The 24,984-nt window shown below is 57.9% G+C and overlaps 2 protein-coding genes across 7 annotated transcripts in view; one reads left to right on the forward strand and one right to left on the reverse strand.

The window, feature by feature from the left end:
* PPP1R13B (protein phosphatase 1 regulatory subunit 13B) overlaps positions 1 to 13,108 on the forward strand; it is a 74,783-nt gene extending 61,675 nt beyond the window's left edge. For 3 of the 4 annotated variants that reach the window (XM_033107472.1, XM_033107473.1, XM_033107475.1), the window contains exons 8-17: positions 352 to 516; positions 2,691 to 2,871; positions 5,758 to 5,927; positions 6,306 to 6,807; positions 8,005 to 8,777; positions 9,311 to 9,448; positions 9,534 to 9,667; positions 10,097 to 10,263; positions 11,301 to 11,500; positions 12,063 to 13,108. In XM_033107472.1, coding sequence (XP_032963363.1) covers positions 352 to 516; positions 2,691 to 2,871; positions 5,758 to 5,927; positions 6,306 to 6,807; positions 8,005 to 8,777; positions 9,311 to 9,448; positions 9,534 to 9,667; positions 10,097 to 10,263; positions 11,301 to 11,500; positions 12,063 to 12,104 — 2,472 coding nt within the window. In that variant the 3' untranslated portion in view covers positions 12,105 to 13,108. The remainder of the gene's footprint in view (positions 1 to 351; positions 517 to 2,690; positions 2,872 to 5,757; positions 5,928 to 6,305; positions 6,808 to 8,004; positions 8,778 to 9,310; positions 9,449 to 9,533; positions 9,668 to 10,096; positions 10,264 to 11,300; positions 11,501 to 12,062) is intronic. The other variant, XM_033107474.1, reaches the window with a different exon arrangement.
* A 231-nt stretch (positions 13,109 to 13,339) lies between these two features.
* On the reverse strand, positions 13,340 to 24,839 carry ZFYVE21 (zinc finger FYVE-type containing 21). 3 transcript variants are annotated; one of them, XM_033107476.1, is made up of 8 exons: positions 24,648 to 24,839; positions 17,007 to 17,057; positions 16,544 to 16,712; positions 16,390 to 16,465; positions 16,213 to 16,304; positions 15,659 to 15,712; positions 13,966 to 14,108; positions 13,340 to 13,881 (listed from the first exon to the last, which is right to left on the reverse strand). In XM_033107476.1, exons 1-8 carry the CDS (start codon positions 24,783 to 24,785, stop codon positions 13,846 to 13,848), a joined length of 759 nt encoding a protein of 252 aa, XP_032963367.1. In that variant the 5' UTR covers positions 24,786 to 24,839; the 3' UTR covers positions 13,340 to 13,845. The 3 variants fall into 3 exon arrangements, with proteins under 3 accessions (XP_032963367.1, XP_032963370.1, XP_032963369.1); XM_033107479.1 differs by lacking the exon at positions 24,648 to 24,839 and adding an exon at positions 23,970 to 24,152; XM_033107478.1 differs by lacking the exon at positions 15,659 to 15,712.
* Positions 24,840 to 24,984: the final 145 nt, after the last annotated feature.

The raw sequence follows: 24,984 nt of genomic DNA on the forward strand, positions 1-24,984 counted from the left end.
ATGGTGGGGAGCAGACACCTCTCCTTAGGTCCCAGAAGATGTGTTTGGGACAGGTGTCACTGAAGCGCCATTCCTGACAATGACAGCCCTGGGCCTCGTCGTCACTATCGGTGCCAGTTCTCTGGATGCTCTGTAGAGGACGCCTGTTTGCAGGGAGTGGCTCTTTTGTTTCCTCTGAGTAACCTGCTCTGGCTTCATCTGCACTGTGACTATTTAGCACACAGTTGACAGTGCATATGTGTAACTGCAACAAGAACTTAGTTACTTTCTCTTTTTTTTAAATATCTCTGCCAGTGAGAATGTGACCGTTTAATTATTGCAGACATAAAAATTGTGTTTTTTATTTTGCAGATTCGGAACCAGCTTAACCAGGAACAGAATTCAAAACTCCAGCAGCAGAAGGAACTTTTAAATAAACGCAACATGGAGGTGGCCATGATGGACAAGCGCATCAGCGAGCTGCGTGAGCGTCTGTACGGCAAGAAAATCCAGGCACGTGGGAAAGAAAGTATTTCTGTGAGATACGCTACTAAAAATCGCACATTTTCACGATAATGGCATTTTGTTCTCCGCATGCGCCACAGGTGATAAAACATCAATTGGCCATAAACCATACAAAACAGCAGTAGAAGGAAGTTCTCTTTCTCAAAGAGGCAGTAGATCCTGGAGCATGGAATCAAAACCACCCCTGTGGGCAGCCGTGGGCTGTGCCCTGCCCTCCATGTGCTGTGCGGAAAGGGCTGTCCCTTCCCCTCCGGGAGCTGTGGCTCTGGCCTCGTAGTGCGAGGCTGGGCCCCACTCTGCACTTCCAGCTGTGCTACATGGGTGAAGGCCGTGACCGTGGCAGCCCTGTGTCCCTGCTATCAACTGACTTGTCCTGCCCGCCCCAAGGAACATTGTGAAGGTTCTTAGAGAGAACCCAGGTGGAAGGGCTTTGTAAACTCTCGAGCAAGTTTCTGTTAGTGCCTTTAAAAAATCTTTAACTGGTATTTTAACTTTCAAATGTAACAGATACTCACTGAAAAAGGTTAAAACAGTACAGAAATATTTAAAGGAAAATGTGAAAGTCCCTCCACCCTCTTCTCATTCTTGACAGATGATGGTTGTTAGTGGTCCCAGTCTTTTGCTCAATACAGATAGAAGGTATTTAACTTTTAATTGAAAATGGAATTGTAGGAATTGTATCATCCATACTGTTCTGAACTTAGTCTTTTTTTTTTTAAAGAATTGCAACATGGGTATTTCTCCAGGTCATTACCTTATTCCTTTGGTAACTTGTGTACAGTACCCCACATCCCACGGCCACTTTGCCCAGCCCTGTTGGGCAGGTATCCCCAGGTCTTGCTGTTACTCTTGGTGCCTTCATGAGCACGTGCGTGGCTGAGAGCCTGTGAGAGGCTAGCTAGTGAAAGACTGCTGTGCCTTGTCTGTGGCTGAATGTGACCAGTAGAGGTGCTCAGGGCTTGAGGGAAGTCGTGCCCGAGTCACAGCTGATTGGCACTCTGCCCTCGGGCGTGCAGACTGGGACAGGCAGCCGAGCTCGCTGGGACAGTGTCCCCAAAGTCCCCTTATCCACACTCAGTAACTGGTGCTCTTGGGGTCTGACAAGCATCCTTGTCAGTTCTGCTGCTCTGAAGGTGGCTCTCAGGAGGTGAGCTTTGGCCTTCTGGGGTCTTTGCCTGGCTGCGATGGCTTAGACGAGAATTGTACCTGTGTGACTGTCTCAGGTGGGAAGTCTCTTCTGTGTGTGTGTGTGTGTGTGTGTGTAGAGAGAGTGATCATTGATTGACTGGCTGATTGGTTGATTGATTGATTTTAGGGAACGGGCTCACACAGTCGTGGAGGCTGGCACATCCACAATCTGCAGGGCAGGCCTGCAGCCTGAAGACCCAGGGAATTGATGTTGCAGCTGGAGTCCGAAGGCCATCTGCAGGCAGAACCCCCTCTTCCTCAGAGGACCTCAGTCTTTTTCTCTTAAGGCCTTTGACGGATTGCATGCGGCCCACCCCCACTGTGGAGAGCACCCTGCTTTACTCACAGCCTATTGGTTTAAATGTTAGTCATATCTAAAAACTATCCCCACAGCAACGTGTACATGTATTTGTCCAAATAGCTGGCGCCGTTCTCTAGCCACGTGGACACATTAACAAGTTGTTTGTTGTTGTTGGGCCGTGCTGTGTGAGCAGTTAGTGACGAGGCTTGGTGTCCTTGCTGAGAACAGTAGGGCTGCCTGCAGGGACCTGAGGAGAGCCCCGCCTGGTGCCGCCCTGTCACTGGGCCCTGTATGGCTCCATCAGTCCTTACAGCAGCCCTGTCCTGACCTCGGGACCCAGCACAGAGGTCCTGAGAGGTTGTCACTTGCCTGAGGCAGCCCAGCCAGTATGGGGCAGAGCCCAGGCGATGACCGGTGCCTCTGCCCGCCCATGGGGAGGGCGTGTCCCCCAGAAAGGGGGTGCGTAGGGAGGGGTGTCCAAGGAAGCAGTTGTGATGTGTCTATAGCTCCCAAACGATGGGTGTTCTCAGAGAGGATGGCTCAGGACCGGGCGAGGCCCTTCTCTGAAGCCCTGCTTACCTAGATGCCCATTTTCCGGGGTGAGGCTCTACGTGGGGTCTGAGCAGGCCGTCACACGAGGCCCATGCTGGCCTTTGACTTAGGAGAATCGTGACGCTCCTTTCTTCCCGTTTTGCAGCTGAGCCGCGTGAATGGCGCGTCTTCACCGCAGTCGCCCCTGAGCACGCCTGGCAGGGTTGCTGCCGTGGGGCCGTACATCCAGGTCCCCAGCGCCGGCAGCTACGCAGCCCCGGGGGACCCCGTAAAGCCCCAGTCTCTCACTATTGCTTCAGGTGCTGCCCATGGGAGATCCAAACCCGGTGAGTGGGAGACAGTAAGGGAGTGGGGAGGGGAGGCTGTGGGGACAGCATTTGGGAGTCATGTGCCACCACTGTGCTGATCCCAGAAATAGAGCATGTGGCCGCTCTCCTTTCCCCACTCAGCGTGGTCTTCATCATCCAAAGGCCCTTGGCCCAGTGACCGTGTGGTGTGACGGGCCTCGGGCCCCCAGCACTGGGCTATGCGTCACTCTCCTCAGGACTTGTCAGCCCAGGGCTGGCAGGGTCTCCATGGAGAGTGCCCCCCTTCCTGGAGGGAGGCACCATTTTCAGCTGGTGCACTAAAAAGCCAGGCCTTCTCCATGCTGACTTCCTGTGTGATGGGGCGGACACGTCTCCTTGTGACACTGGACTAGAGCACAGGTCTGAGTGTCATAGCATGCCTTCGTCTATGACAGCAGGACTGTGTGGTCCTGTCAGGCCTGTATTTAGAGGACTTTTCCAGGACCGTGCAGTCTTCTGTTTATTGGCCTCATGTTCTCTTGCCTGGCACCTCTGAGTAGCGACACCTCTGCTGCTCCTGCTATGGGGCTCACGGCTTGTCCCGAACCAGGCAGGAGAGGGCATCGCCAGGCCTCAGGTCTCGACCAGGTCTCAGCACAGGCTGTGTCTGGCCGGCGTGACGCTCCAGGTGCAGCTTTCTCTGATAAGCTGTTATCTGTAGTTTGAACCACTCTGTACGTGGAGTACTTGTGTGTCTGTTTCCAAGAGCAGATATTAGCACAGCCAGCCACTTCTGTGCTGCCTTCATTTTAAATGCTTCTCCGGGTGTGCAGGCCCCTGCCTCACGGGGCTTGCAAGGAGAAGACAGCCTTACAGGGAGGGCCCAGAGAAGGCGGCCTCAGGAGGCCAGCACTAGCATGGTCTTCCTGCTGTGGAGTGAGGCGACAACACAGGATATCTGGGTCACGCCCACTCTGGGGGCAGAATCTTAGCCCAGATGTGCAACTGCGGTCAAATAGCTCGGTGGGGCCGCTACTGTCGGCTGTTCTGGTTCCAAGTCACTCAGATGGCTGTGGTAAAGCCAGAGTGACCAGCTCGTGGGCAGTGTCAGACCCCAGCCGTTGGGCCTGACCGCGGCTGCCCCAGCACTGCGCAGACCGTATGAGCTGGTAGGCTGGGGAAACTGCCGCCTTACATTGCTAGAGCGACAGAGGCTGGGCTTTCCAAACTGAGAAAGGTCTGCTTATCACACCGGACTTGAAAAGATGCTGCAGGGACATAACTGTGTCCCTCCCTCCAGCAGACAGGAGTGGTGTGTGGGCCGGGCCACACACTGGTGATACTCAGGGAGGGTCTAGCCAGTGCTGACACCGCAAAGGTCATGGCTTTTCTTTTTACCAAATGGAGGTGATTGTCTGAGTTCATTACGAGGCTCTTAGTTTATCTGCAGTACAAGAATCCCTTCGTACTTGAAGTTGATTGTCCCTTTATAAACCAAATGGTCCTCCTATACCTTTTGCCCCATCCCGAAGAAAGGAAATTCCTAGTCCCTTGTTAGTCCTTTTGTGGCTGATTTCCATAAAACCTCCCGTGGCCGTGAGAGGTCAGAAGCTGCTAGACAGCCACATTCCCGGTGACCCCGGGAGAGGTCATGGGAAGGAAGTCCGCCACCGCAGCCGGCCATCTGCAGTGGGCTCTGAGTTTTCACCTCGGTGCCTCTGGGTGAACCTGTCTTTTCTGTCCACTACCTCCCAGTCTCAGATGTAAGCAAGGGGACAGGTGAGCACACCCACTTGTGGCCTGGACGGGGCGGACAGGCCATGGGGAGCAAGGTGACGTTTGGCCTGGGGCCTTGGAATACCAGCAGGGCTGTTCCAGCAGCTCGGCTGGCACCGGCTGGAGCCTGCGATGGAGTAACTTAGCAGCATAGCCAAGCTGCTGCAGAGCGTGTCCTTGGTTTTGGAGCAGCCCAGGTGTGGCTGCCAGGCACTCCGCCCCGAGGCTCTGCCCGTGCCGCCTGCTCCACCTGTGTCCAGGGCAGTGTGAGCTCGCTCCTCCTGTCTGCGAGTCGCAGGCCTGGCTCCCGCGCTGCTGTGGCAAGGGAGAGGAATTTCCCGGCCACTTCTCTGTCACCCACCTGCCAAGCTAGGGGCAGAAGGGGCCTGATCTCGTCAGAAGGGGCCACACTGTCCCACAAGGCTGACGGCTTCCGTCCAGCCTGTGCCTGCTGCGGCGCGAAACGAGCCTGGTCAGAGCTGGACCCCAGCCCCCGAGGGGGGAGGGCCTGGGGTGCCGGAAGTGCTTGCACCCTTTTTTCAGTTTGGAAAAGGCTCTGTAAAATCATCTGTCAGTGTCTTCCTGTAAACACGGGTTGACTGGCTTTCTGATCACTGCCGCAGAGTGACAGCCTGCTGCTCTAATCAGCGGGAACAGCCTGCTGTGATGGGGCAGCATTGGAGAGGGTAGAGACTGCTAACAGATTAAAGCTGAAGTTTTCTTTTCATCCTGGAAGTATGGAAGCAGAACGGGTCAAACCTGTATGAAGTCAAAGATGAGTCGTTTTTACTGTGTGTAAGTGTGTTTATGAATAGTGCTAGAGTAGTAAGTGCCGGTGCTTATTTTATTCACTAGTGTTGATGGTGATGGCTTTGACCAGTATTTAAATGGGTTTCTGGTCCTCTGGCCCCTCTCCCGGGCTGGTCATCACTGGGCTCCGCACAACGAGCACCTTGCAGGCAGAGGCTGCCCTGCGTGCTGTGGTGCGCCCGCCAGCATGTGACGAGGGCTGGTCGGCAAGGAACTGGCCGTGCGGCTCCGTCAGTGTGATGGTCCAGACAGTGACTTTCGCTTCTGACAGGGGGTACTCTTATGTTAGTGCAACTCATTTCAAGAAAAATTTTACTTAAATTGTGTGTTCTTTTCAAGCCAATGATGGAAACTGGCCAACATTAAAACAGAATTCTAGCTCTTCAGGGAAACCGACGCAGACTGCCAGTGTGGACCGGAAGGGCTCGAGCGTGGAGGGACCGCTCAAGCAGGGGACCGTCTCTAGCCAGCCTGTGCCCCTGTCAGCTCTGGGAGCCACGGAGAAGCTGGTAGGCTCTCTGTCATTATCCCTGTAACACACAAGCAAGCTCCTAACCAGTCACTGTTCGGCCCTCGTTTTCATCTAAGGGGCAGGAGGTGTCATGAAGCAAATTACTCTTGTTAGTGTCCAAATTATACCCAGTCTGAAGGAGTTCGTGGGCCCTAAGCACCGAGCAGTGTGCAAGGTCTTTTGGTTAGGGGTGTTCTGTTGCAGACAGATGACAAGCCCCACTGCGTTTGACCCCCACACCCCAACCCTCTCCTCTTGCCCTGGGTCACAAGCCCATTTAAAGGATTCTAAGTCTGACTTTGTATTCTTGTGACTGGATGGAAATATGCTTCACTTTTCAAAGGATGACTTTGTTTTTCTTAACATCTAACTTCAGGGCATCGAGATGGGTAAAGGGCCAGCCCCAACCCCTGGTGTCGGCAAGCCACTGCCTCAGAGCTACGGGGCATACCCTAGTCCTGCGCCCGTGGGCCCAGGGGCCACGAACTCCCTGGAGAGGAGGAAGGAGGGCAGCTTGCCCAGGCCCAGCGCAGGCCTGCCCAGTCGACAGAAACCTGCCCCGCTGCCCGCCGCGGGCAGCACCCACCAGCCGGGCTCCTCGCAGCAGATCCAGCAGAGGATTTCTGTGCCACCAAGCCCAACGTACCCGCCAGCGGGGCCACCTGCATTTCCAGCTGGTGATGGCAAACCTGAACCCCCACTGACTGTGGCCATCAGGCCCTTTCTGGCTGAGAAAGGGTCAAGGCCCCAGTCCCCCAGGAAAGGACCCCAGACCGTGAATTCAAGTTCCATATACTCCGTGTACCTGCAGCAAGCCACACCGCCTAAGAACTACCAGCCAGTGGGGCACAGCACCTTAAATAAGTCGGTCAAAGCAGGTACAGTGGTTTGTACTCTCCTTCTCTTGGGGTCAGGAAGTCATACTTTCACTTAGGAAAATGCCACTCCATAGCCTTATTATTTGGGCCACATCCATTTAGAATTGAAATTAATTCTTACATAAGTGTGGCCTTAGGCATCCATGTGCGATGGGGTCAAAGATGAAATGCACACAGCAGTTATGCAGGTGGCTCCCAGTTCCCTGGCTTCCTGTGTGAGCACTCACCTCCCTGCGTTACTCAGGAAATCCAGCTCCCTGAAGGGTGAGATTTCAGGGTGTCCTCTTTTTCTCCTGCTTCATGATAACTTGTGCAGGATCTCTGCAGGGAGCTGGTGTAGGGGACTCTGCCTGGACCTAACCGCCCACCTCATGGCAGGTGGAGGGCTCTGCTTGGACCTGATCCCCACCTCCTGGCAGTAGCTGAGCTGGAACCCTGGGGCAGTGATGCGAAGGGGTGTCTGCGGCTTTAGGAGCCGCCTCCAGAAGAGGCTCCGGTGAATTGGGGGAGGGGAGGTCAGTTCTGGAGGCAGAGGTGTGCGAGGAAGGCTGGGGAGAGATTTGGACCAGTTCCACCCTACAGCGGTCAGCGGTGGTTCTGACCGGATCGTAGGGTCCTACACGATGGGTCAGGGCTTGTGTCCTCAGACGCTCTTGGGCATGGGCCGCAGCTTCCCGACTCTGGTTCAGGGGGTGCTGGGGGTGCCAGCCCCCCCATGCCCAGGGACATCCAGGTGGAGGCACTGTGCTTAGCTGTGGGCAGGGCTCTGGCCCGTGCCTGGAGAGATGGCCACCCTTCTCTGGAGCTCCTGGGCCCCCAGGCAAACTCTGCCTGAGGCGGCCTGTGCTTTCTGCCATGGGACTTCGTCCGAAGGTCAGATGCATGTCCGGAGGTGATGTCCTTCTTGGCCAGAGAACCAGAACCACTTGTTTGGGGGGATCAAGTCCACTGCCTTTTTTTCTTTCCTCATTTGAAAAAGCCCCAATTCTGGCATCCCAACTGTCCAAAGCAGTAAGTTAGACACTCTACCTTCCAGCAGGAATCAGTGGGGCCCTGTAAACAGAGGGCTCCGTGGGGTTTACATTCGGGCTCAACGACCGGGCCCCACCTCATGTCAGCAGAGGTGCTTGGTGACAGGATGACGGGCTCCCAGGACCCGCAGGATGCTCACGCCCTCTGTCCCTGTGTCTCCTCCAGTGTACGGCAAACCTGTTCTCCCATCCGGTTCAACGTCCCCGTCACCCTTACCGTTTCTTCACGGGTCGCTGGCCACAAGCACATCGCAGCCCCAACCACCTTCGGAAAGTGCCGAGAAAGAGCCTGAGCAGGACCTCCCCGCCCCGCCGGGGGAGGGCGGCTCAGGCCCCATGGAGAACCTGCCTCGGCCGCTCAGCCCCACGAAGCTCACGCCTATTGTGCACTCGCCGCTGCGCTACCAGAGCGATGCGGACCTGGAGGCCCTGCGCAGAAAGCTGGCCAACGCGCCGCGGCCGCTGAAGAAGCGCAGCTCCATCACGGAGCCCGAGGGCCCCGGCGGGCCCAACATCCAGAAGCTGCTGTACCAGCGCTTCAACACCCTGGCCGGCGGCATGGAGGGCACCCCCTTCTCCCAGCCCAGCCCCTCGCAGGACTTCACGGGCACCCTGGCGGACCTAGACAACGGGAACACCAATGCCAACGGGAACCTGGGGGAGGCCAGCCCCGCCCAGCCCACAGCCCCGCTCCCAGCCGAGCCTGCCCCAGCCTCAGATGCCAACGACAACCAGCTCCCCTCCCCTGAGCCAGAGGCGCTCACCAGTCCCCAGACCACGCACCAAACAGCTGAGCCTGCCGAGGACGACAACAACAACGTGGCCGCAGCCCCGTCCACAGAGCAGGTCCCCAGCCCTGGGGCCGAGGCCCCCTCTCCAGGGGAAGAGCAAGGCCCTCCGTCACTGCCCCCCACCGTGCCCCTGCCGGTGGCCTCAACGGTGGGTGTCGCCCTGGACCAGGGCCCGGCTTCCTCCCGGTGGAGGACCCACCTGCGCAGCTGGGTGCTGAGCAGTGGGGCTGTGCACACCCGGCCCCCCCTTCCCTGAGCCGGTCACTCGGCACACAGATGGGTCCCACGAGGGCTGGTGGCACAGCTCTTACTAGAGGCCCCAGCAGGGAGGCCCCAGGTTTCCCTGACGAGGGAGCTGCCTCTGGAACAGCAGGGCAGGCAACGGGAGGGGTGTGGGGGACGAACCTTCTAGACAGAGTCCTTGGGTGGAAGTCAGTGTTGGTGGAGCAGAGGGTTGGGAGCCCCTGGCAGTTGGTAGGAAAGAGCTGTAACTCCAGGGCTGACAGCACTTAAGCTTGGCTGTCACCCACCTGGCTCCCTGCATGGGTGCCTCATGGGCCAGGGCCAGCCCGAGGCAGTGTCCCCGGAGCACGGAGCTGCATGTGGAGGGACGGCCCCTGCTCCCAGCCAGGCCGGGCTCTGGGCAGGTCACCGTAAGTTAAAGCCACTTCCTCCCGGCAGAGCAAGCGGACCAACCTGAAGAAGCCCAACTCGGAGCGCACGGGCCGCGGGCTGCGGGTCCGCTTCAACCCCCTGGCGCTGCTCCTGGACGCGTCCCTGGAGGGGGAGTTTGACCTGGTGCAGAGGGTCATCTATGAGGTAGGCTGCGCCCCGTGGCCCGCACCCTGCCCTGCCCTTCAAGCCACCAGTGCAGCGCGGCGGCTCACGCACGCCCTTGTCCCAGGTAGAGGACCCCAGCAAGCCCAACGACGAGGGCATCACCCCACTGCACAACGCCGTCTGCGCCGGCCACCACCACATCGTCAGGTTCCTGCTGGACTTTGGGGTGAATGTGAACGCCGCGGACAGTGACGGCTGGTGAGGCCCGGGCGGCGTGGGTGAGGACGGGCCCGTGGCACCCCACCCCACCCCACCCGGCGGGGCTGTGAAAGGCACGTCTGGGGGTGTCCCTGTGCTTGGTTACGGGCATTGCAGGCGAGCGTGCCAATGACGGCTCTCTGTTCCCTGCGGCGGGCGCGGGTTGTGTGGCCCGCCCTCAGTTTCAGGCAGCTGTCTGCTCTGTGGACACCTGGCTTTCTTTCATTGCAAAATACACACAGCCGGCCCCGTCGTGACCATTCAGGTTGTGTGTCTGTGGTGGGAAGCACGTCCGCACTGCTGGGCGAGGACACCTATTGCTGGGCCATCTGTCAGGGCCCCTCTTCAGAGACCTACCTGTGCTCCAGTTTGGTAGTAAGAGTCACATGTTTGAAGGGACAGCAGCACAGCCCAGCCTTTTCCCCCCAGGACACCATTGCACTGCGCTGCCTCCTGCAACAGCGTCCACCTCTGCAAGCAGCTGGTAGAGAGCGGCGCTGCCATTTTTGCCTCGACCATCAGCGACATTGAAACGGCTGCAGACAAATGCGAGGAGATGGAGGAGGGCTACATCCAGTGCTCCCAGTTCTTGTACGGTACGTGGGCCCGCGGGAGTGCTGGCCACTCCTGGGCCAGGGAGGAGCCCCGCGCTCAACGTCAGGTGCAGCCCAGGGTGTGCCGTCCCGTGGGGTTTACACTGTCCCTTAAGCTCATTCCCGAACCACGTCTGCAAACCCATGTTGTCAGAAGAATTCTGTGTCCGATTGCTGAGAAACGGAAGTCCTTTCTGTTTATGCAGATGCCGCCCCTCTGGGTAGGGAGTTGGCACAGGGGGCCAGGCAGTGCCTGTCCCTGTACTTCTGCTGGGATGCACCCCACACAAGTGGGGCAGGAAAGAGGCCTGTGTGGGCCCAGGCTGTCCCAGGGTCCCGCCAGGGTTGGACCCCCCTCCCCATCCTGTGGTGACCACTGACAAGTAAAGCACGTGGTCTGCATTGGGCTGCTTCAGTCAGGGTCACGCTTTTCAAGAGCCAGAATATCTGTTCTGTCTGAGGTTTGAATGGTCACGGGTCAGCGTCCCACACCTGACTTGAGAACCTGTGGGCCCAGCCCTACATTTGGCCCCCAGGGCAAACCCGTCAACTGGAGCAGGCCCAGCTCCCAGTACAGAAGCCCAGCGGTGGGGCTGGGGACGCTGAGGCAGTGACCACTGTGTGGGAAGGAGGGAGGTGCCTGTCCTGGGACCCCACAGGTGACTTCTGGCCGTGACCTTGCTCGGTCCCTGGTTGGCTACAAGAAGCTCCTTCACTGCCCTCCGTGAGCAGCCGTGCCACTTCTTCATTCACCGATTGGGAAGTTTGTTCTCGGTGTGAGGCAGATGTTTCCCCTAAGAAACGCCTTTTAGAACAGCACACCTGTTTGCCTCTGGACACAGCTTCAGTGGCAGCGCTCCGCTGGGACATAGAAATGACCTGGCATTCAGCAGAGGGCAGCAGCTGGGCCTGGGGACCGTCAGGCTGCATGGCCTTGGCTCTGCCTCTCCACCCTCAGCATCGCGGGTCGGGTCCTGGAGCGGGGCGTGCTCTGCAGCCCGTCCTCCACGGAGACCTGACCATTTGCTCTCTGGTCCCAGGAGTGCAGGAGAAGTTGGGTGTGATGAACAAAGGAGTGGTGTACGCTCTGTGGGGTTATGAGGCCCAGAACAGCGACGAGCTGTCCTTCCATGAAGGAGACGCCATCACCATCCTCAGGCGCAAGGACGAAAGCGAGACCGACTGGTGGTGGGCCCGTCTTGGGGACCGGGAGGGCTACGTGCCCAAAAACTTGCTGGGGGTAAGTCCTCTGGGTTCGCTCTCCCAGGGTCTGACTCAGCTTCTACACCTTTCCTCCTGAGATCATGTACCCAAAATCGGCTGTCACAACACGGCATAGCGAGGGGTCCAGGGGCAGGACACTGCCTTCTCCACGCCTCAGCGCCCCGGTCAGTGGGCATGTTTGCCGAGGCTCACAGCGTGGGAACAGCAGGGCGTCTGCTCGAGGCCTGCTCAGTTTCCTTATGGGGGACTTCAGTGAACGCCCAGCCTCGCCCCAACCAGAACTCTGCATCCCAGAAATGTCTTTCATGGGGAGGTGTGGAGCCTGCGGGTTGCCCCCTGTCGTGTCCGTGCGTGCGGCAGGCACTCCAGAGCAGCTTGCCAGCAGTGAACCACAGCTGCCTGCCCTGGGCGGGGGGCGGGGGGGTTAGTGACAATCACTGTAGGCGGTACCGAGGGCCATGAGATAGAGGGGTGCGGGCGCTGACAGAGTCAGGGGGCATCTCAGGAGGAGGCTGACAGCCGAGCTGACTCCTGCCCAGTGCTGTCCCCTTGTCCTAACTCCGTTCCCTGCTCCCCAGTTGTACCCTCGGATCAAACCCCGACAGCGAACGCTCGCCTGAACCTCCCTTCGGAGCACCGCACAGGCTGGCCAGGGCCGAGGAGCCCCTAGGAGGACCCTGCCGTCTCCCCAGGAAGCTGAAGCTAGAAACGGCTCTCATGGTGCTCACTTCAGCAGACCACACCCACAATGTGAAATTCCCGAGGTTTCTAGGTGAGGCCCTTTCTCCATTTTTGCCTCCAAGACCACTGAATTTTGCCAATTACTGTAAATCCAAATAAATACCCAGCTTTCTAAACAACGAGCCCTGTTGCCAATAGAAGCCCTAGAATTAACCCCTGGTTGGTTGCCAATGATGCTCTTACTGACCCCATTCTCAATGTCACCTTCACCCCACCAGTGAAGCCTACAGCTATGAGGTGTACCCCGCCCCTGCTAGAGCCCTGCCCCTGTCACTGGACATCACAGAAAGCCACCATCTTTACTCCTCGGCACACCTTGCTCCTTCATTACCAAAGGAGCCCTGTAGGGACACTTGTGTCCAGTGATGTTCCTGAGCGGGGGCCCCACTTCCTGTTCTGGGTGTTGGTCTTGGTCACCTGCAGGCTAACGGTGTTGGGCCGGACTTCCAAGCCAGTCACAAGGGCCCCTAAGGCCAAGTGACCCACGGCCAGGAGCCTCACCCAGCACTGTCCCCTCCGTCGCCTCTTGTTGCCCAGGTTGGTTCTTACCTCTCAGTGTCACTCAGCATGGACACTGTAGCCACGGGCCAGGGAGCTGAGGTCAGTCAGGGTGGGGTGGACGTGGGGACTCCTGCACGTCGGATGGGCCCCTGTGGGGCAGGAGGGCACACCTGGCCTCCCGTCTGGGCCGGCCGTGCTGCAGTAACCTTTGCCCCAGCTCCAGACTTAAAGCAAGTAAGGCCCTTCGCTGACGTGTACTTGTACGGACAGGCTTTTGTATTCCAGAAGTATTTTTGGACTAGACCATTCAGAACTCCCAGAATGATGTTGGAAATGGTTTTTCTCATTAAAATCCAGGCCCTTAGGCTTTATTTTCCATGTACGAGTCTGGTGTATAATTTACATATAAATGTGTACAGGCCCATTGCTGTAGCTGATGACTTTTAAGCATTGATGTCACACTGGTGACAAACAATGGACACCTGGTGGGGCAGCCGGTGCTGCTATGTAAATATGCACAATAAACGTGTCTCTCCCCGCGGCTGCGAGTCATGTGTTCTGGAGCCAGAACGGAGCCGTGCAGGAAAGCTCAATGATGGGCAAATACAGGCTCTGTATTTTCAAAATAGGTTTTAATCAAGCTTTATATACAAACTGTTGTACAATTATTTTAATAAAGTGAAAAGTACACAACAAAGCTGGCTCCTCCCCCGTAGTGAAGCAGCAAAGTTTTGTTCCTTGGCCCCGATTAGTGCCAGGTTACAGGAGTCCATGGGGTGGTACCCGGCTGGAGGCTGCACCGCCCACATCGTCTCTGTGGAAGAACTAATGAAACGGACGTCGAGGGGCAGAACCTTCTCGTAAACCCAGCCTCGTAAAAGCATGGTCTAGATTAGGCTGAAACCAGTTAAGCAGTAGTGGAGCTGTCTCTCCCACCCCTAGTTAAGTATCAACAAGAAATTACACAACTAAAGCAGGAAGCTGTCCGGAGTGTTAATGAACGGTGTGCACACTGCACCAGGTAAGCGAACACGCGTGTTTCTCCCAATACTTGCATTTCCCAGCGCCGTGGGCTTAGCTGCCTGCGTGGGCGCAGCTGATGGGCCAGCCCGTGTGCGCTTACTGGTCCCGAGATTCGTAGAGGAGCTTGGCGGCCTGCAAGGTGACCAGAAAGAAACACGGAGGACCAGGCCTGGTCCTGGGGCTGGTTGGGCACCCCAGCCAGGCCTGCTGCCATACCTTGTGCATGGCCACCAGCCATGCAGTCGCCTGCCTCCTGCTGGCATGTGCGTCCTCCCCGGCTGTCAGCTTCAGCTGGTTCACACCCTCCGCCCCGGGCACTGTGTATTGCAGGGACATGCCCGTGGCCCGCGCATTACCTCCTGGAGGAGGGAGACCAGGTAAGAAGGCTCAAAGGGAACCCCAAGCAAGGTCACAGGATGGGAAAAGGCCTGAGTCACCTGGCCTGGTGCCCTCTAGGGCCCGGGACAGATAATTCGCACCACATCACTGCGCTGAAACGCTGCTGCGTCTCCTAGTCCAGGTGGGGATTCCAGCCCTCAGGAAACCTGACAAGCAGGGCAGCTCCGCCCAAGCACACCTGTCTGCACCGGCGCCAGGCCCGGCCGTCACAGCCACCCCCTGAGAACCGGAGTCAGAGCTGAGAGGACAGCAGGCAAGGCCTGGCACCCGACAGGTGCCTGGTGGGTGATCTCCCACAAAGATGCACGTGCGGGACCAGCCAGCTGGGACACTGCCCGTCTCTGGGCCAGGACCAGCGGCTCCACCGATAACTCTGTTCCAACATCTGCCTTGAGAACCAACCGCTCACGACATGGCTCTCCCCATCACGAAACAGGAGAGGCCCGTGGAGACCAAGCTGCAGCGAACTTCACCCACAGATTTTTACTTTGAGACTGGGGGCCCGACTCTCTCACAGGCCAGCAGGGGGCGCACCCTGTGGCTGGGAAAGGCCTGCTGACCTCGGGAGCGATCGCAACTGTAAAGTGCTGTCCCCCAGGGCCCAGAGGCCGCCTCAACTAACCTGTCACATTCCCACCTGCGTGTCAGCATGGCTTGTCCCAACTGGGCTCCAGCAGGAGTTCCTCCCATGCTCTGCCCACCAGCTGCTTCGTAAGTAGTTTTATTGGCACACAGCCATGACCATGGGTCCCTGTCTCCGGCTGCTTTGCACTTTGTGACAGTCTGGCTGGCCCTTGACAGGCTAGCGGGCAGGCCCCTCAGGGGCCCGACCCCATGGGAAGCAGTGCTGCAGATAGGGGTTCTAGAAAACCTGGCTGGGCGTGACTCAGTGGACTCCTAAAACTGCCCTAAGGGGGCACACAGTGCCAGAGTCCCAGGGCCCTACCCAGGAGAAAGGCCAGAGAGGCTTCACCAGACCAGCTGGGGTGGTGACCTCCTCCCTGGCCTTGGACCACCTGGGCTGACCCCCAGGATGCCTTTAACTACCAGCCTGCCACAGGCAACCAGCTTGGTGCCACCAAGGGGGCAGGGGTGGCAAAACACTGGCCTGGCCCTCTCGCCATCATTCCGGGGCTCAGACACTGGGAGCTGGCACCCCAAGAGGGACCTGAGGCTCCTGAAGAGCACGGTGAGCGACTGCTAGGGGCAGGAAGGTGTTGGGGGAGCGGATCCCCGGACTCAGCCTGCCCAGGGCCAGCGGAGACCCACAAGAAGCTGACACACTGGGTGACGCTTCCCCCCTTGTGGTAGAAGAACTGAGCCACTAAATACATTTCTTCTGGGGTGTTTTCATTTGTGCTTTAGACGCCTATGTCATGGACCAGTCACCCCTCTCTTTCCATCAACCACAGAAGGGAATGTGCATTTCACAGAGGCCCTTGGCATGGAACCCCAGACAAGCAGCAGAGGCGGGGCGCAGCATGGGGGCAGAGCGAGGGGCATGGCTGACCTTCAGAGGCAGGCTGGCTCCCCAGGAGGCTGGTGTAAGTGTGAATGTCTTTCTCTAGACAGGAAGGTAGGCAGGCAGCAGAGAAGAACAATCAAGTCGGATCAGAAAACAGAAAGCAGGGCGGTTAAGTCACATGAGTTCTGCAGCACCCTGCGGGCGCCGACCCACTTTCACGGGAGACGCTACTGAAGCGCGCACTCAGCTGGAAAGACTCAGACGGGGCCACATGCTCTGGGAGTTCGCCAAGGAACGGGAAGGAGTTTCATTTGCACAGACGCTGGGCCGCGCCGGGGAGGGCCCAGTCAGCCAACTCCAGTCCCTGGAGGGACGCTACCTGCACGTGGAGCTTTGTCTTGGGTGCAGGCCACGTTCCTCAGTCATTTTACACGCTAAGCACCTCATTCACCTGGCGAGTTCCTAAAGCCACTTGGTAAACAGCTCACAGAGCAGGACAGGCAGGCATCTCGGTACCCGTCCCAATGCTGCTGTGTCACCCAAAAGTCCCCTAGGCTGGCACCACGTCTCACACTTAGCCAAGGGCAGGCAGCATTTACCTCCAGGGGGAAAGCCTTCTGTGAGAATCTGCACGGTCGAAATGTGTGCGAAATCGATCTCGTGGCGGCTGTCCCCATCCAGGAGCAAGTACCTAGGAAACAAGGGCGTCCAAACACGCTACACGAGGACTCGATGTGACAAAAGCCATCGGTACCACGCAACGCTCTGCCTCTTACCTCTGGTTGTTGGAAAGACGGCAAACCATTGTTTCTGATTTCTCTGAGTTTCCAAAAGTTACAAGGAAAGTGGCTCCTTGGGGCACAAAAACAAGCGTGAGAACACAGCCAGCCTGTCCTCGCCTCGCCCTTCCCGGCAGGACACCTGGCTTACCGCCCAGGAGCACTCTGAGCTGCTTGTCGTAAAACTCGGCCTCCTTGTGGGACACCAGGGCACATGGGCCACACTGCCGCACCGGGTCCACGAAGCACATGCGCGGCAGTGCCACCTTCTGGCTGCAGCACTTGTCACAGAAGCACTTCCCGCACCTGCGGCAGTGGTGCTGAGGACGGAGGGGCCGGCCGTGAGCAGGAGCCGGGCACACGCACCTCCCGACACGGCCCGGGCATGGAACCCGCCGGTAAGAGGACAGGAATGCCGTGAGGGTGCCCGGCACGGCAGGCTCTATGAACCACGGCTAGGATGTCCCCCGGGTCCCACGGGTGTGGAGCCGTCTCCTGAGCTCTCAGGCAGCCCACCCACGGGGACGAACAGGGGTTCGGGCCATGCTTCCAGGGAACCGGCCCTGGGGGAAGATGTCTTTGTGGTCCCCTTCTGCCCGAGGGCCTCAGCTCACCTTTCTGGTCAGAAAGTCAAACTTGGTGTCACACTGCATACATCTTGGGCACTAGGAGAGAAGGCGACCGAGTATCAGAGCCCCGCTCTGTCACTGGCTAAGTGGCCGAGGCCGGGCTAAGGTGTGTGGGAAAGCCAGCCTCCCTCCCCACAGCAGCTCGGGTGGCTGTGCCCAGCGGGCCGCGGTGTGGGGGCTGCCCGAGGGCACTGATGGGACAACACTGGGTGCCCAGTGGCCCGGGTCATGCCGGGTGGGTGGTGGTTTGTGCCTCCGTCACCACGCTCAGACCAGTCACGTTAGGGACTCCCTAGCCTGTGACTGGAGCCAAGGGTCAGCGCCATGAAATGGCACTGCTGGTCCACTGCAGGAAGGACATGATGGCCCCACTGCAGGAAGGACACGATGGCCCCACTGCAGGAAGGAAGCAGAGGGAGTTGCTGGGCTGCGGGAGCCGAGCACCAGTTCTGCTTGGCCACCGAGTCCTGGAGCACGGAGCAGAGGCTGCAGCAGAGCTGAGTCGCCAGGTGCTGTCTAGTGCAGGACTCACCGGGGCTCTGGCGGTGGGGCTGGCCATGCTGGCAGGAGAAGCTGCACGCATACGCGGGTGGTCAGAAGGCTGACGCCCTCAGAGTGGGGACTGAGCAGTGCAGCCCTGTTCCAGGTGCCGAGGTCCAGGGACTCGAGACAGCCACATTACCCCCAAACCAGCCTTCCTCCAAGCTCAGAGCCTGACCTGAGAGCCGGTTCAGATCCACCACCAGACGATGGTCGGTCTGTCCCAGCAGCGCCCGGACACAAATGCAACTTCAGCCCACTGGCACCGTGACAGCAACACCGCGCCTGCCCCAGGGTTCACGAGACAGACCAGGCCATGTGGCCCCAAGGGTCAGCAGTGCAGGCCGGTCAGGCGGCCGGGGCCAACAGGCCTGTCCCCGGGGCCTTCCCTTCGCAGGATGGAACTTGCCCCTGCTCTGCACTGCCCTGTCCTGGGGCCCGGCCTCCGAGGCGAACAAGGGAGCCGCTCTGAGTAAGTTCACGATCAGCGCCCAGGGCCCACACATGCTCCAGGAAGGAGGCTGGGAGCCTCAGCCGGTGTGCCCTCTGCTGTGGAAGCACAGGGGTCCAGGCTGGGCCTTTCCAGACCTCACTCTGCAGCGGGAGGGGCAGCCCAGCCCCACCCAGCTCTACGTGGCCTCCCAGCACTGGATGCGGTGTCTGAGCTTTTCAAGATCCTGTGACTAACGTTTTCTTGTTTCTTTTTTGCTCTTAAGCTGCTTTCTGGAATTGGACATGAGCCTGGCCCACCCTGGCCTTCCAGAACCATCTCGAGTCCCCGCCAGCTTCAGGCATGGGCTAGTGCTCACTGCACTGCGGCTGCTTCCGCCCAGCCTTTCCACTGCCTCCCACTGCTGTCAGTTCTGGAAGGCTCCGGGTGTGTGCACAGGGCCACAGTCTCCCATGACCCCAGATGTCCGCCAGCCACAGAATCCAGTGGAGAAAGCTCCATGGGGCTGTAACCAGTGAGGCTGGACAGACAGGAAAGCCGCACAGGACTGACCAGGTCCCAGGGCAAGTGACAGCTCCCCGAGGCCTCCCCAGGCGGCATGGCCGAGACGGGGCCCTGAGTTACTCTAAGGCTCCCGTGTTTAGAAACTCTAAGACCAATTTCTAAATGTAAGACCACACAGAATTTAAAATGTGCTCCATTAAAAATAGAAGTTTTTTATTTCTCTAACTAATTAAGATTATTCAGAAAACTGGGGCCGGCCCGGTGGCTCAGGCGGTTAGAGTTCCATACTCCTAACTCTGAAGGCTGCAGGTTCGATTCCCACATGGGCCAGTGGGCTCTCAACCACAAGGTTGCCAGTTCAATTCCTCGAGTCCCGCAAGGGATGGTGGGCTGCGCCCCCTGCAACAATGGCAACTGGAGCTGGGGCTGAGCTGCGCCCTCCACAACTAAGACTGGAAGGACAACCTGACTTGAAAAATGTCCTGGAAATACACACTGTTCCCCAATAAAGTTCTGTTCCCCTTCCCCAATAAAATCTTTAAAAAAAAAAAAAAAAGAAAACAGACTTTTAAACAAAGTAATATTCTGTTGAGAAAAATTTTGTTTTTTGTTTTTTTAAACTTTTATTTATTTAAGTGTGTTTTTCCAGGACTCATCAGTTCCAAGTCAAGTAGTTGTTTCAATCTAGTTGTGGAGGGTGCAGCTCACAGTGGCCCATGCAGGGATCGAACCAGCAACCTTATTGTTAAGAGCACCGCACTCTAACCAACTGAGCTAATGGCTGCCCTGAGAAAAAGTTTTAAAGTTGTCAACAGAGCAATTTATGAAAAGAGAACTGAGTAAGGAAATAAAGCAATGGGTGAAGATGTGAGAGTAAAATGACCACCAAGGACCTAACAAATTGTCTGAGCCACAGCACAGGAAACAAAGCCCAGCCCCCTGGGACCCGAGGCTCCCAGGAACTGCTCCCTGGGGAGACAGAATGTACCGGAGTCCAGAGAACAGGTGTGACCCAGCTCTTTCCACCATACGCGGGGACAGGTATCTGAGATGCCAGCCTTGCCCTCACCGCTAGGGCAGGCCAGGTCAAGTCACCAGGGAGGAGTGAGACCTGTGGGACTGACCCACCAAAGAGCCTGGGCGAGGGTACAGGTGGGGACCCATGTTCTAGGGCCCTGGTCAGCTCACTCAGGCTGCAGAGCAGACACACACCTGCTGGGCATGGCACAGACAGGAGGGAGGAAGCTGGCTTCCGGGGGACGGCATCCAAGGGTCCCTGGGTGGCTACAGGCGCTCCAGCACCCAGCACTCTCCCCTGGCTGCGGCCAGCTCCCTGCTGTTCCCCTCAACGGGGCTGGGACCAGGCCCAGGCAGGTATTGTAACCAGAGCCACGAGCAGGAAAAGACCCCAGGAAGGGCCAGGGCACCAGACCTGGTCAAAGCCTTCAGATCAGAAGGGGCCCCGGGCACAGAGCTGTTGGAAGGCCTCATGTCTCTGCTGACCCGCTGCCCCCAAAGGTGCCCAGGGCAACTCTTCAGAACCACTACCGTCCCCAAAGGACAGCTGGCAGCGTCTCTCCCTCAAAGGTAAAATAGTCCAAATACGCAGGGTTTGGGGAGTTTAAAGGAACGTTCAGAAAAAAAAGTTACTATAAAAAGAGTAAAGTTTTAAGACACATGCTTACCCTCCCTTTGAGACTGGAGTGTGACAAAGGACAGTCATGCCCTCCCACCTGGCTGGGTGACCCCAGGTTCTCACACTAGACCATTTCTTAGGTTTCTCAAAAACAAATAAGTCTTAAAAATAAATATCTTTATTGAAAGCTAACCCTTTTTAAAGAGTAAAACCTTAACTCCTACAAATATAAAATGAATCCGTGTCACAGGTTTAACTTATCAATTAATGAGGGGCCCACTGGGATGCTGGACACCCGGGGCCCAGGAATCCAGGAGCAGACAGGTTGAGCAAGGGAGGAGGGGGTGACGGAGGCCCCGGCTGCTCCCGCGGGGGCGGGGGGGGGGGTCACTGCAGCATTGCCGAACCAGACACACCTGTGCGCGGTCACTTCGACGACAACGTACAGGCCTGTCAGGATGGGCGTGCAGGCCTGGGAACCGCTTGTGGCCGCCTGCTGTCCCCATTTCTCCCAGCAGCAGCTCCTGGCCAGCAGACGGGCCACGGGGCCCCTCACAGCTGAACCCCCCACCGTTAGTGTTCTGGGAAAGTGTTCTGCAAAGAACTGCATACGACCTGGATGAGACAGACGCCCGGTCAGCCCGGCCAGGGCTGCACATGGAGCCGTTCCCGTGCTTCACCTCAGTCTTTGGCCTGTTTGTCCCCACTCGTCACTCAGAACAAAATGCCCGCTAACCTGACTTACCACTTTAGTTAAGCTTCCCTCCTTCCCAGGAGCCCCTAAACTATGACACCCCCCCCTCAGCCTGAGACAGGCTGACCTGCGGGGTACACCCCTGATCTGCTGTCAGGTCACACGGCCTGCACCCCCACTGCCTGTACCCCTACTTCCACCTCCATCTGCTCATCCCCCAGCCCGTTCTCTTCAAGCCCGGGTCCCCCATTCCAGGAGAGCCCCTTTCTGCCTGACTGTGGAGGCCTGCAAATCTCAGGTCGCGGCCTCCTCCCTCCTGAGCAGTGCACCCACCCCGCCCTGTGCACTGACCTTGTGGAACGAAATCCTCACCTACGTCCCGACTTGCTTTTTATTTGACACACCTGTGCTCTCTTCTCCCCAGCTCTGCACCTACAGAGTGTCCCAGCGTCACAGTGACAGCACTGCACTGTCATTCCTGGTTATACCCAGTGTTGGGCGGGGAAGAAGAGTGGGGTGCAAACCCGCATGGACTGCAAGGATAAGACTCAGTATTTTGGGTGCTTGTGCCTAGTCCTTAGGGCACAGCCCCAAGCCCACTCTCCTTTGCCTTCGTCACTTTGAGGGCAGTCTGTCAAGACCCCGAGATCACTCCCAGGCTTCCATGGAGCTCCCACGTCCCACCTGCCTCCCTGCCCCACAAGCTCTTGGGGGCAGAGACCGCAGAACCCTTGGGGTTCACACTAGAGAAGCGATCCTCAGTTATCTGGGGTGGGAACCCCTCTGAGAAGCTGAAAGCTAGATGCATACACACACCCCCCCCAGTTTTCCAGCACTTTAAGTGGTGTCCCCGTGGGCTAATAACCGGCACAGGGTCAGGCCCTCGTAAGTACTCACTAGACATGGAATGGGCTGGCCTCACACTGACCCAGTGGAAGACGGAGCCAGAGGACAAATGGAGGACCGTGTACTGATACGACTGACACTAATCTGCACAGCAAAGAAGTGGGGGGACAGTGGGCGGAAGCTCAGAATGCCATGTCCTACCCAATTCGCCCCGCCTGTTCCCAAGCACCACAAATAAACCTGTTTCTCCCTGTGGGTCTGTCCATGCGGGAGTCACCTCCCCACACACACTGATCCTAGCGTCCTGGGAACACTGGACGGCAGAGGGCAGCTAATAGTGTCGCTCGGCGAGTCCCCCAGTACGTGTGCCACACCCTCCCCGTGAGCTGGCCAATGAAGGCCAGACTTGATTCTGATCTCCAGCCCAAACTGCTCCATTCCAAGTTTCTTTTCCTCCAGAACACTCTGGTTATTTCTGGACTCTAGGACCATGCCCCAATATGTTTTAAAATATACTTCCTCAAACCCAGAGAAGTCGTCCACCCTCACTAGGTCCCCCTCCTCCAAGCTCACTGGGCTCCTAGGGCTTTCCTTGGCTGTTCAGACCCCCGTTATTCATAGTTCTAACAGGCGGGGCGGGGGTTCTCGAGGGACACCCTGCCAACACTGGAATGAGACTTCCGTGAAGGAGGGTGTGCCACAGATTCAAGCATTTCAACCCAACTTTATCAGAATCTCACAAGAGTTCTCAAGACAGCCTGGGCTTGGGACACACCTCAGCGCTGACTTCCACACCCAAGGCCCACCAAGAAAGGCAACTATGCAGGGAAACATGAAAATTCTTTTAGGAAACACCCAAAGGGCTGAGCGACCATGTGTGCTCCCACACACACGTGCAGGCCCACGCAGCTGCGCAGCACACCTGGCTGAAAATTTCATGGGGGGATCAAATGGAGAAAAAATGTCTAAAGAGGCTCCTGGGGGAGTGGGTAATGATGGAAAAATGCTGTGACTCACTGGCCTGGCCTGTGGGTGACGCCCTCCAGGTGACTTCCGGGTCAACTGCAGATACCTACAGATATGCAGCCTGTCCCGTTCCCCCCCCCAAGGTCCTGGGGCCCCCTTTCCCATGATGGAAGAGACCAATTGGCCTCTATCTTCGCAGTCATTCACCGGCCTCCTCCCATGTCATTTTGAGCTCTCTCGACTTCTCCTTGACCCGATAACATCTGCCCGGCTCCCTCACTGCAACAGTTAAGGGAACTTGGTGACATATTCATTTATGAGGACAAGAGTCACGCTCTTGCCTTTTTTCCCTTTGATTATCTTTTAATAGCACTAACTAGGGAGGGGATGTGAGGTAAGTTACATCCTGTGTGTTCAAAGAGTACAAGTGCCAAGGGCAGAAATGTAGAAAAATGCGTCAACGGGGAGAAGAAACCCAGGGAGGCCGTGGCCAGCCCTGCTCAGTGACCACCCACACCCCAACGACTGCCTCGTGTCCAGGGCGACTCCGACCCTCCCTGTGTGCTGGCCTCTCTCAACTCAGAGGCAGCTGCCATCTACAGGCGGAGGGCCAGGGCTGGCATCAGAAAGCGACCAAGGGGCAGGGCTGGGCGGCTGTGTCCTCCTCCGGGTTGCCCTGCCTCCAGCTGCAGGCACTTCTCCGCCCACTGCATTAAAACACCTGATTTCAATCCTCCGCTGAAAACCTGCCACCTGTAACAGTGATTCTCCGGAGAGGAAAAGCAGTCCATCCAATACTAACGGGGTTGTAAGTTAAAGAACTTCAAAAAAAAAATCACAGCACTTTGATGGGGTCACACTAATGTGGGATATGAAACAAGGAACAAACAAAACAAACACACAAGCTCATAGACACAGACAACAGAATGGTGTTTAGCAGAGGGAAAGGGGGGTGGGGGAGGACGACGAGGGTAAAGGGGGCCAAATACATGGTGAGGGAAGGAGACCAGACTTCCCGCGGTGAGTACACAGCAGGGTACACAGATATTCATACTGTAAAGTTGTACACATGAAATTTATATCATGTTATTAACCAATGTTACCCCAATTCATTTAATTTCAAAAAATCACGGCACTTGGATGTCTTTTAGACATCTCCGATTTACAGGAATGCATGAACTCCTCTGCCTGGCTTCGCGCTGACAATTACTGACTTATGGGATGGAGTCCCAAGTCCCTGGCAGGACACAAAAGGGCCTTCAGAAGGTGCCGCGCCCACCCCGCCAACAGGGCAGCTCGAGGCCTCCCTACCCCAACTTCTCGCAGCCTCAGCTGCTCCTGCCGTTGCAAGCAGGTGCAGCTCCCCGCGCCGGACGCGCTTCTGCTCGCCACCTGGAGACTCCGACTCCAACCCGACTCTGCGCCAACATCACTCGCCACCCGCCACCACGTCCACTCACCCGGAGAACCCCAGCAGAGAGGTCTGTACGATAAATGAATACGAGGCTCCGCTGCCCCCGAGGTCGTGCAATTCACAAGTGACCTCCCGGTGGGCAAAGCCTGGGGCACATCAGGAAGGGAGGTCCGTGCGAGCGGCACAGAAACTTAGAGGCGGGGAGGTGGGGGACACCGGAGCCCCTAGAGAGGGAACCAGGCAGAAGGCAGAGTGCCCAAGGCCCCGGGCGGGGCCGAGCGCGGGCAGCAGGAGCCCAGTGGCGCGGAGCAGAGGTGCGCGAGGGAGGCCGTGAGGGGCCCCGGGGAGGGCAGCTGGGGCCAGAGGAGGCCAGCAAAGAGCAGAGGGTGGGTCGGGCTGGGGAGGGGCGTCCGAGAGACAGGGCGAGCCCGGGGCGCGGACAGGGGTCGTGGGGAGCGGACGAAGATTCCGAGCCAGGGCTGGGGGCGAGGTCCCGGGGCGCGGACCGGAGGGGCGCTGGGCGCCGACGGGGTCCTGGGGCGCGGACGCAGGTCTGGCGGGCGGCCGCGACTTACCTCCTTGTCCGGAACCCACTGCGGCTCCTCCAGGCCGAATGGGCTGCCGAAGGCCCGGTGCTCGGGCACCATGCGCAGGCCGCTGGGCGAGCGCACCAGCTTCTTGGCATCGCTGCGTGCGGCCACCTCGGAGGACATTACGCCGCCTCAGCGATCGCCCGCCGCCCTCACACGGGCCCTCGCCCCGCCAGAAGCCCCGCCCCGCTCGTGCGGCTGACGGCGCCCGCACCCAATCGCCAAGCCCAGCCAGGAATGCGAGCCAATCGGCGCCAGGGCTCCGCCCCGTTGCTGCGCTCTCCAATCTGTGCAAGGGCACCACCTCTGCCAACCGGAGGGC

The sequence above is a fragment of the Rhinolophus ferrumequinum genome, chromosome 6 (genome assembly GCF_004115265.2).
Source record: "Rhinolophus ferrumequinum isolate MPI-CBG mRhiFer1 chromosome 6, mRhiFer1_v1.p, whole genome shotgun sequence".
Taxonomy (NCBI): Eukaryota; Metazoa; Chordata; class Mammalia; order Chiroptera; family Rhinolophidae; genus Rhinolophus; species Rhinolophus ferrumequinum.

Bases quoted from the DNA above. Each gene is read 5' to 3' on its own strand.
- ZFYVE21 (XM_033107476.1), bottom strand. From the start codon at position 24,785: ATGTCCTCCGAGGTGGCCGCACGCAGCGATGCCAAGAAGCTGGTGCGC. The intron at 15,713-16,212 runs GTAAATGCTGCC...CTTCCTGTCTAG, and splicing joins AGAAGGCTTTCCCCCTGGAG to AGAAAGACATTCACACTTAC. The intron at 13,882-13,965 runs GTATGGCAGCAG...GTCACCTTGCAG, and splicing joins GGCTGGTGGCCATGCACAAG to GCCGCCAAGCTCCTCTACGA.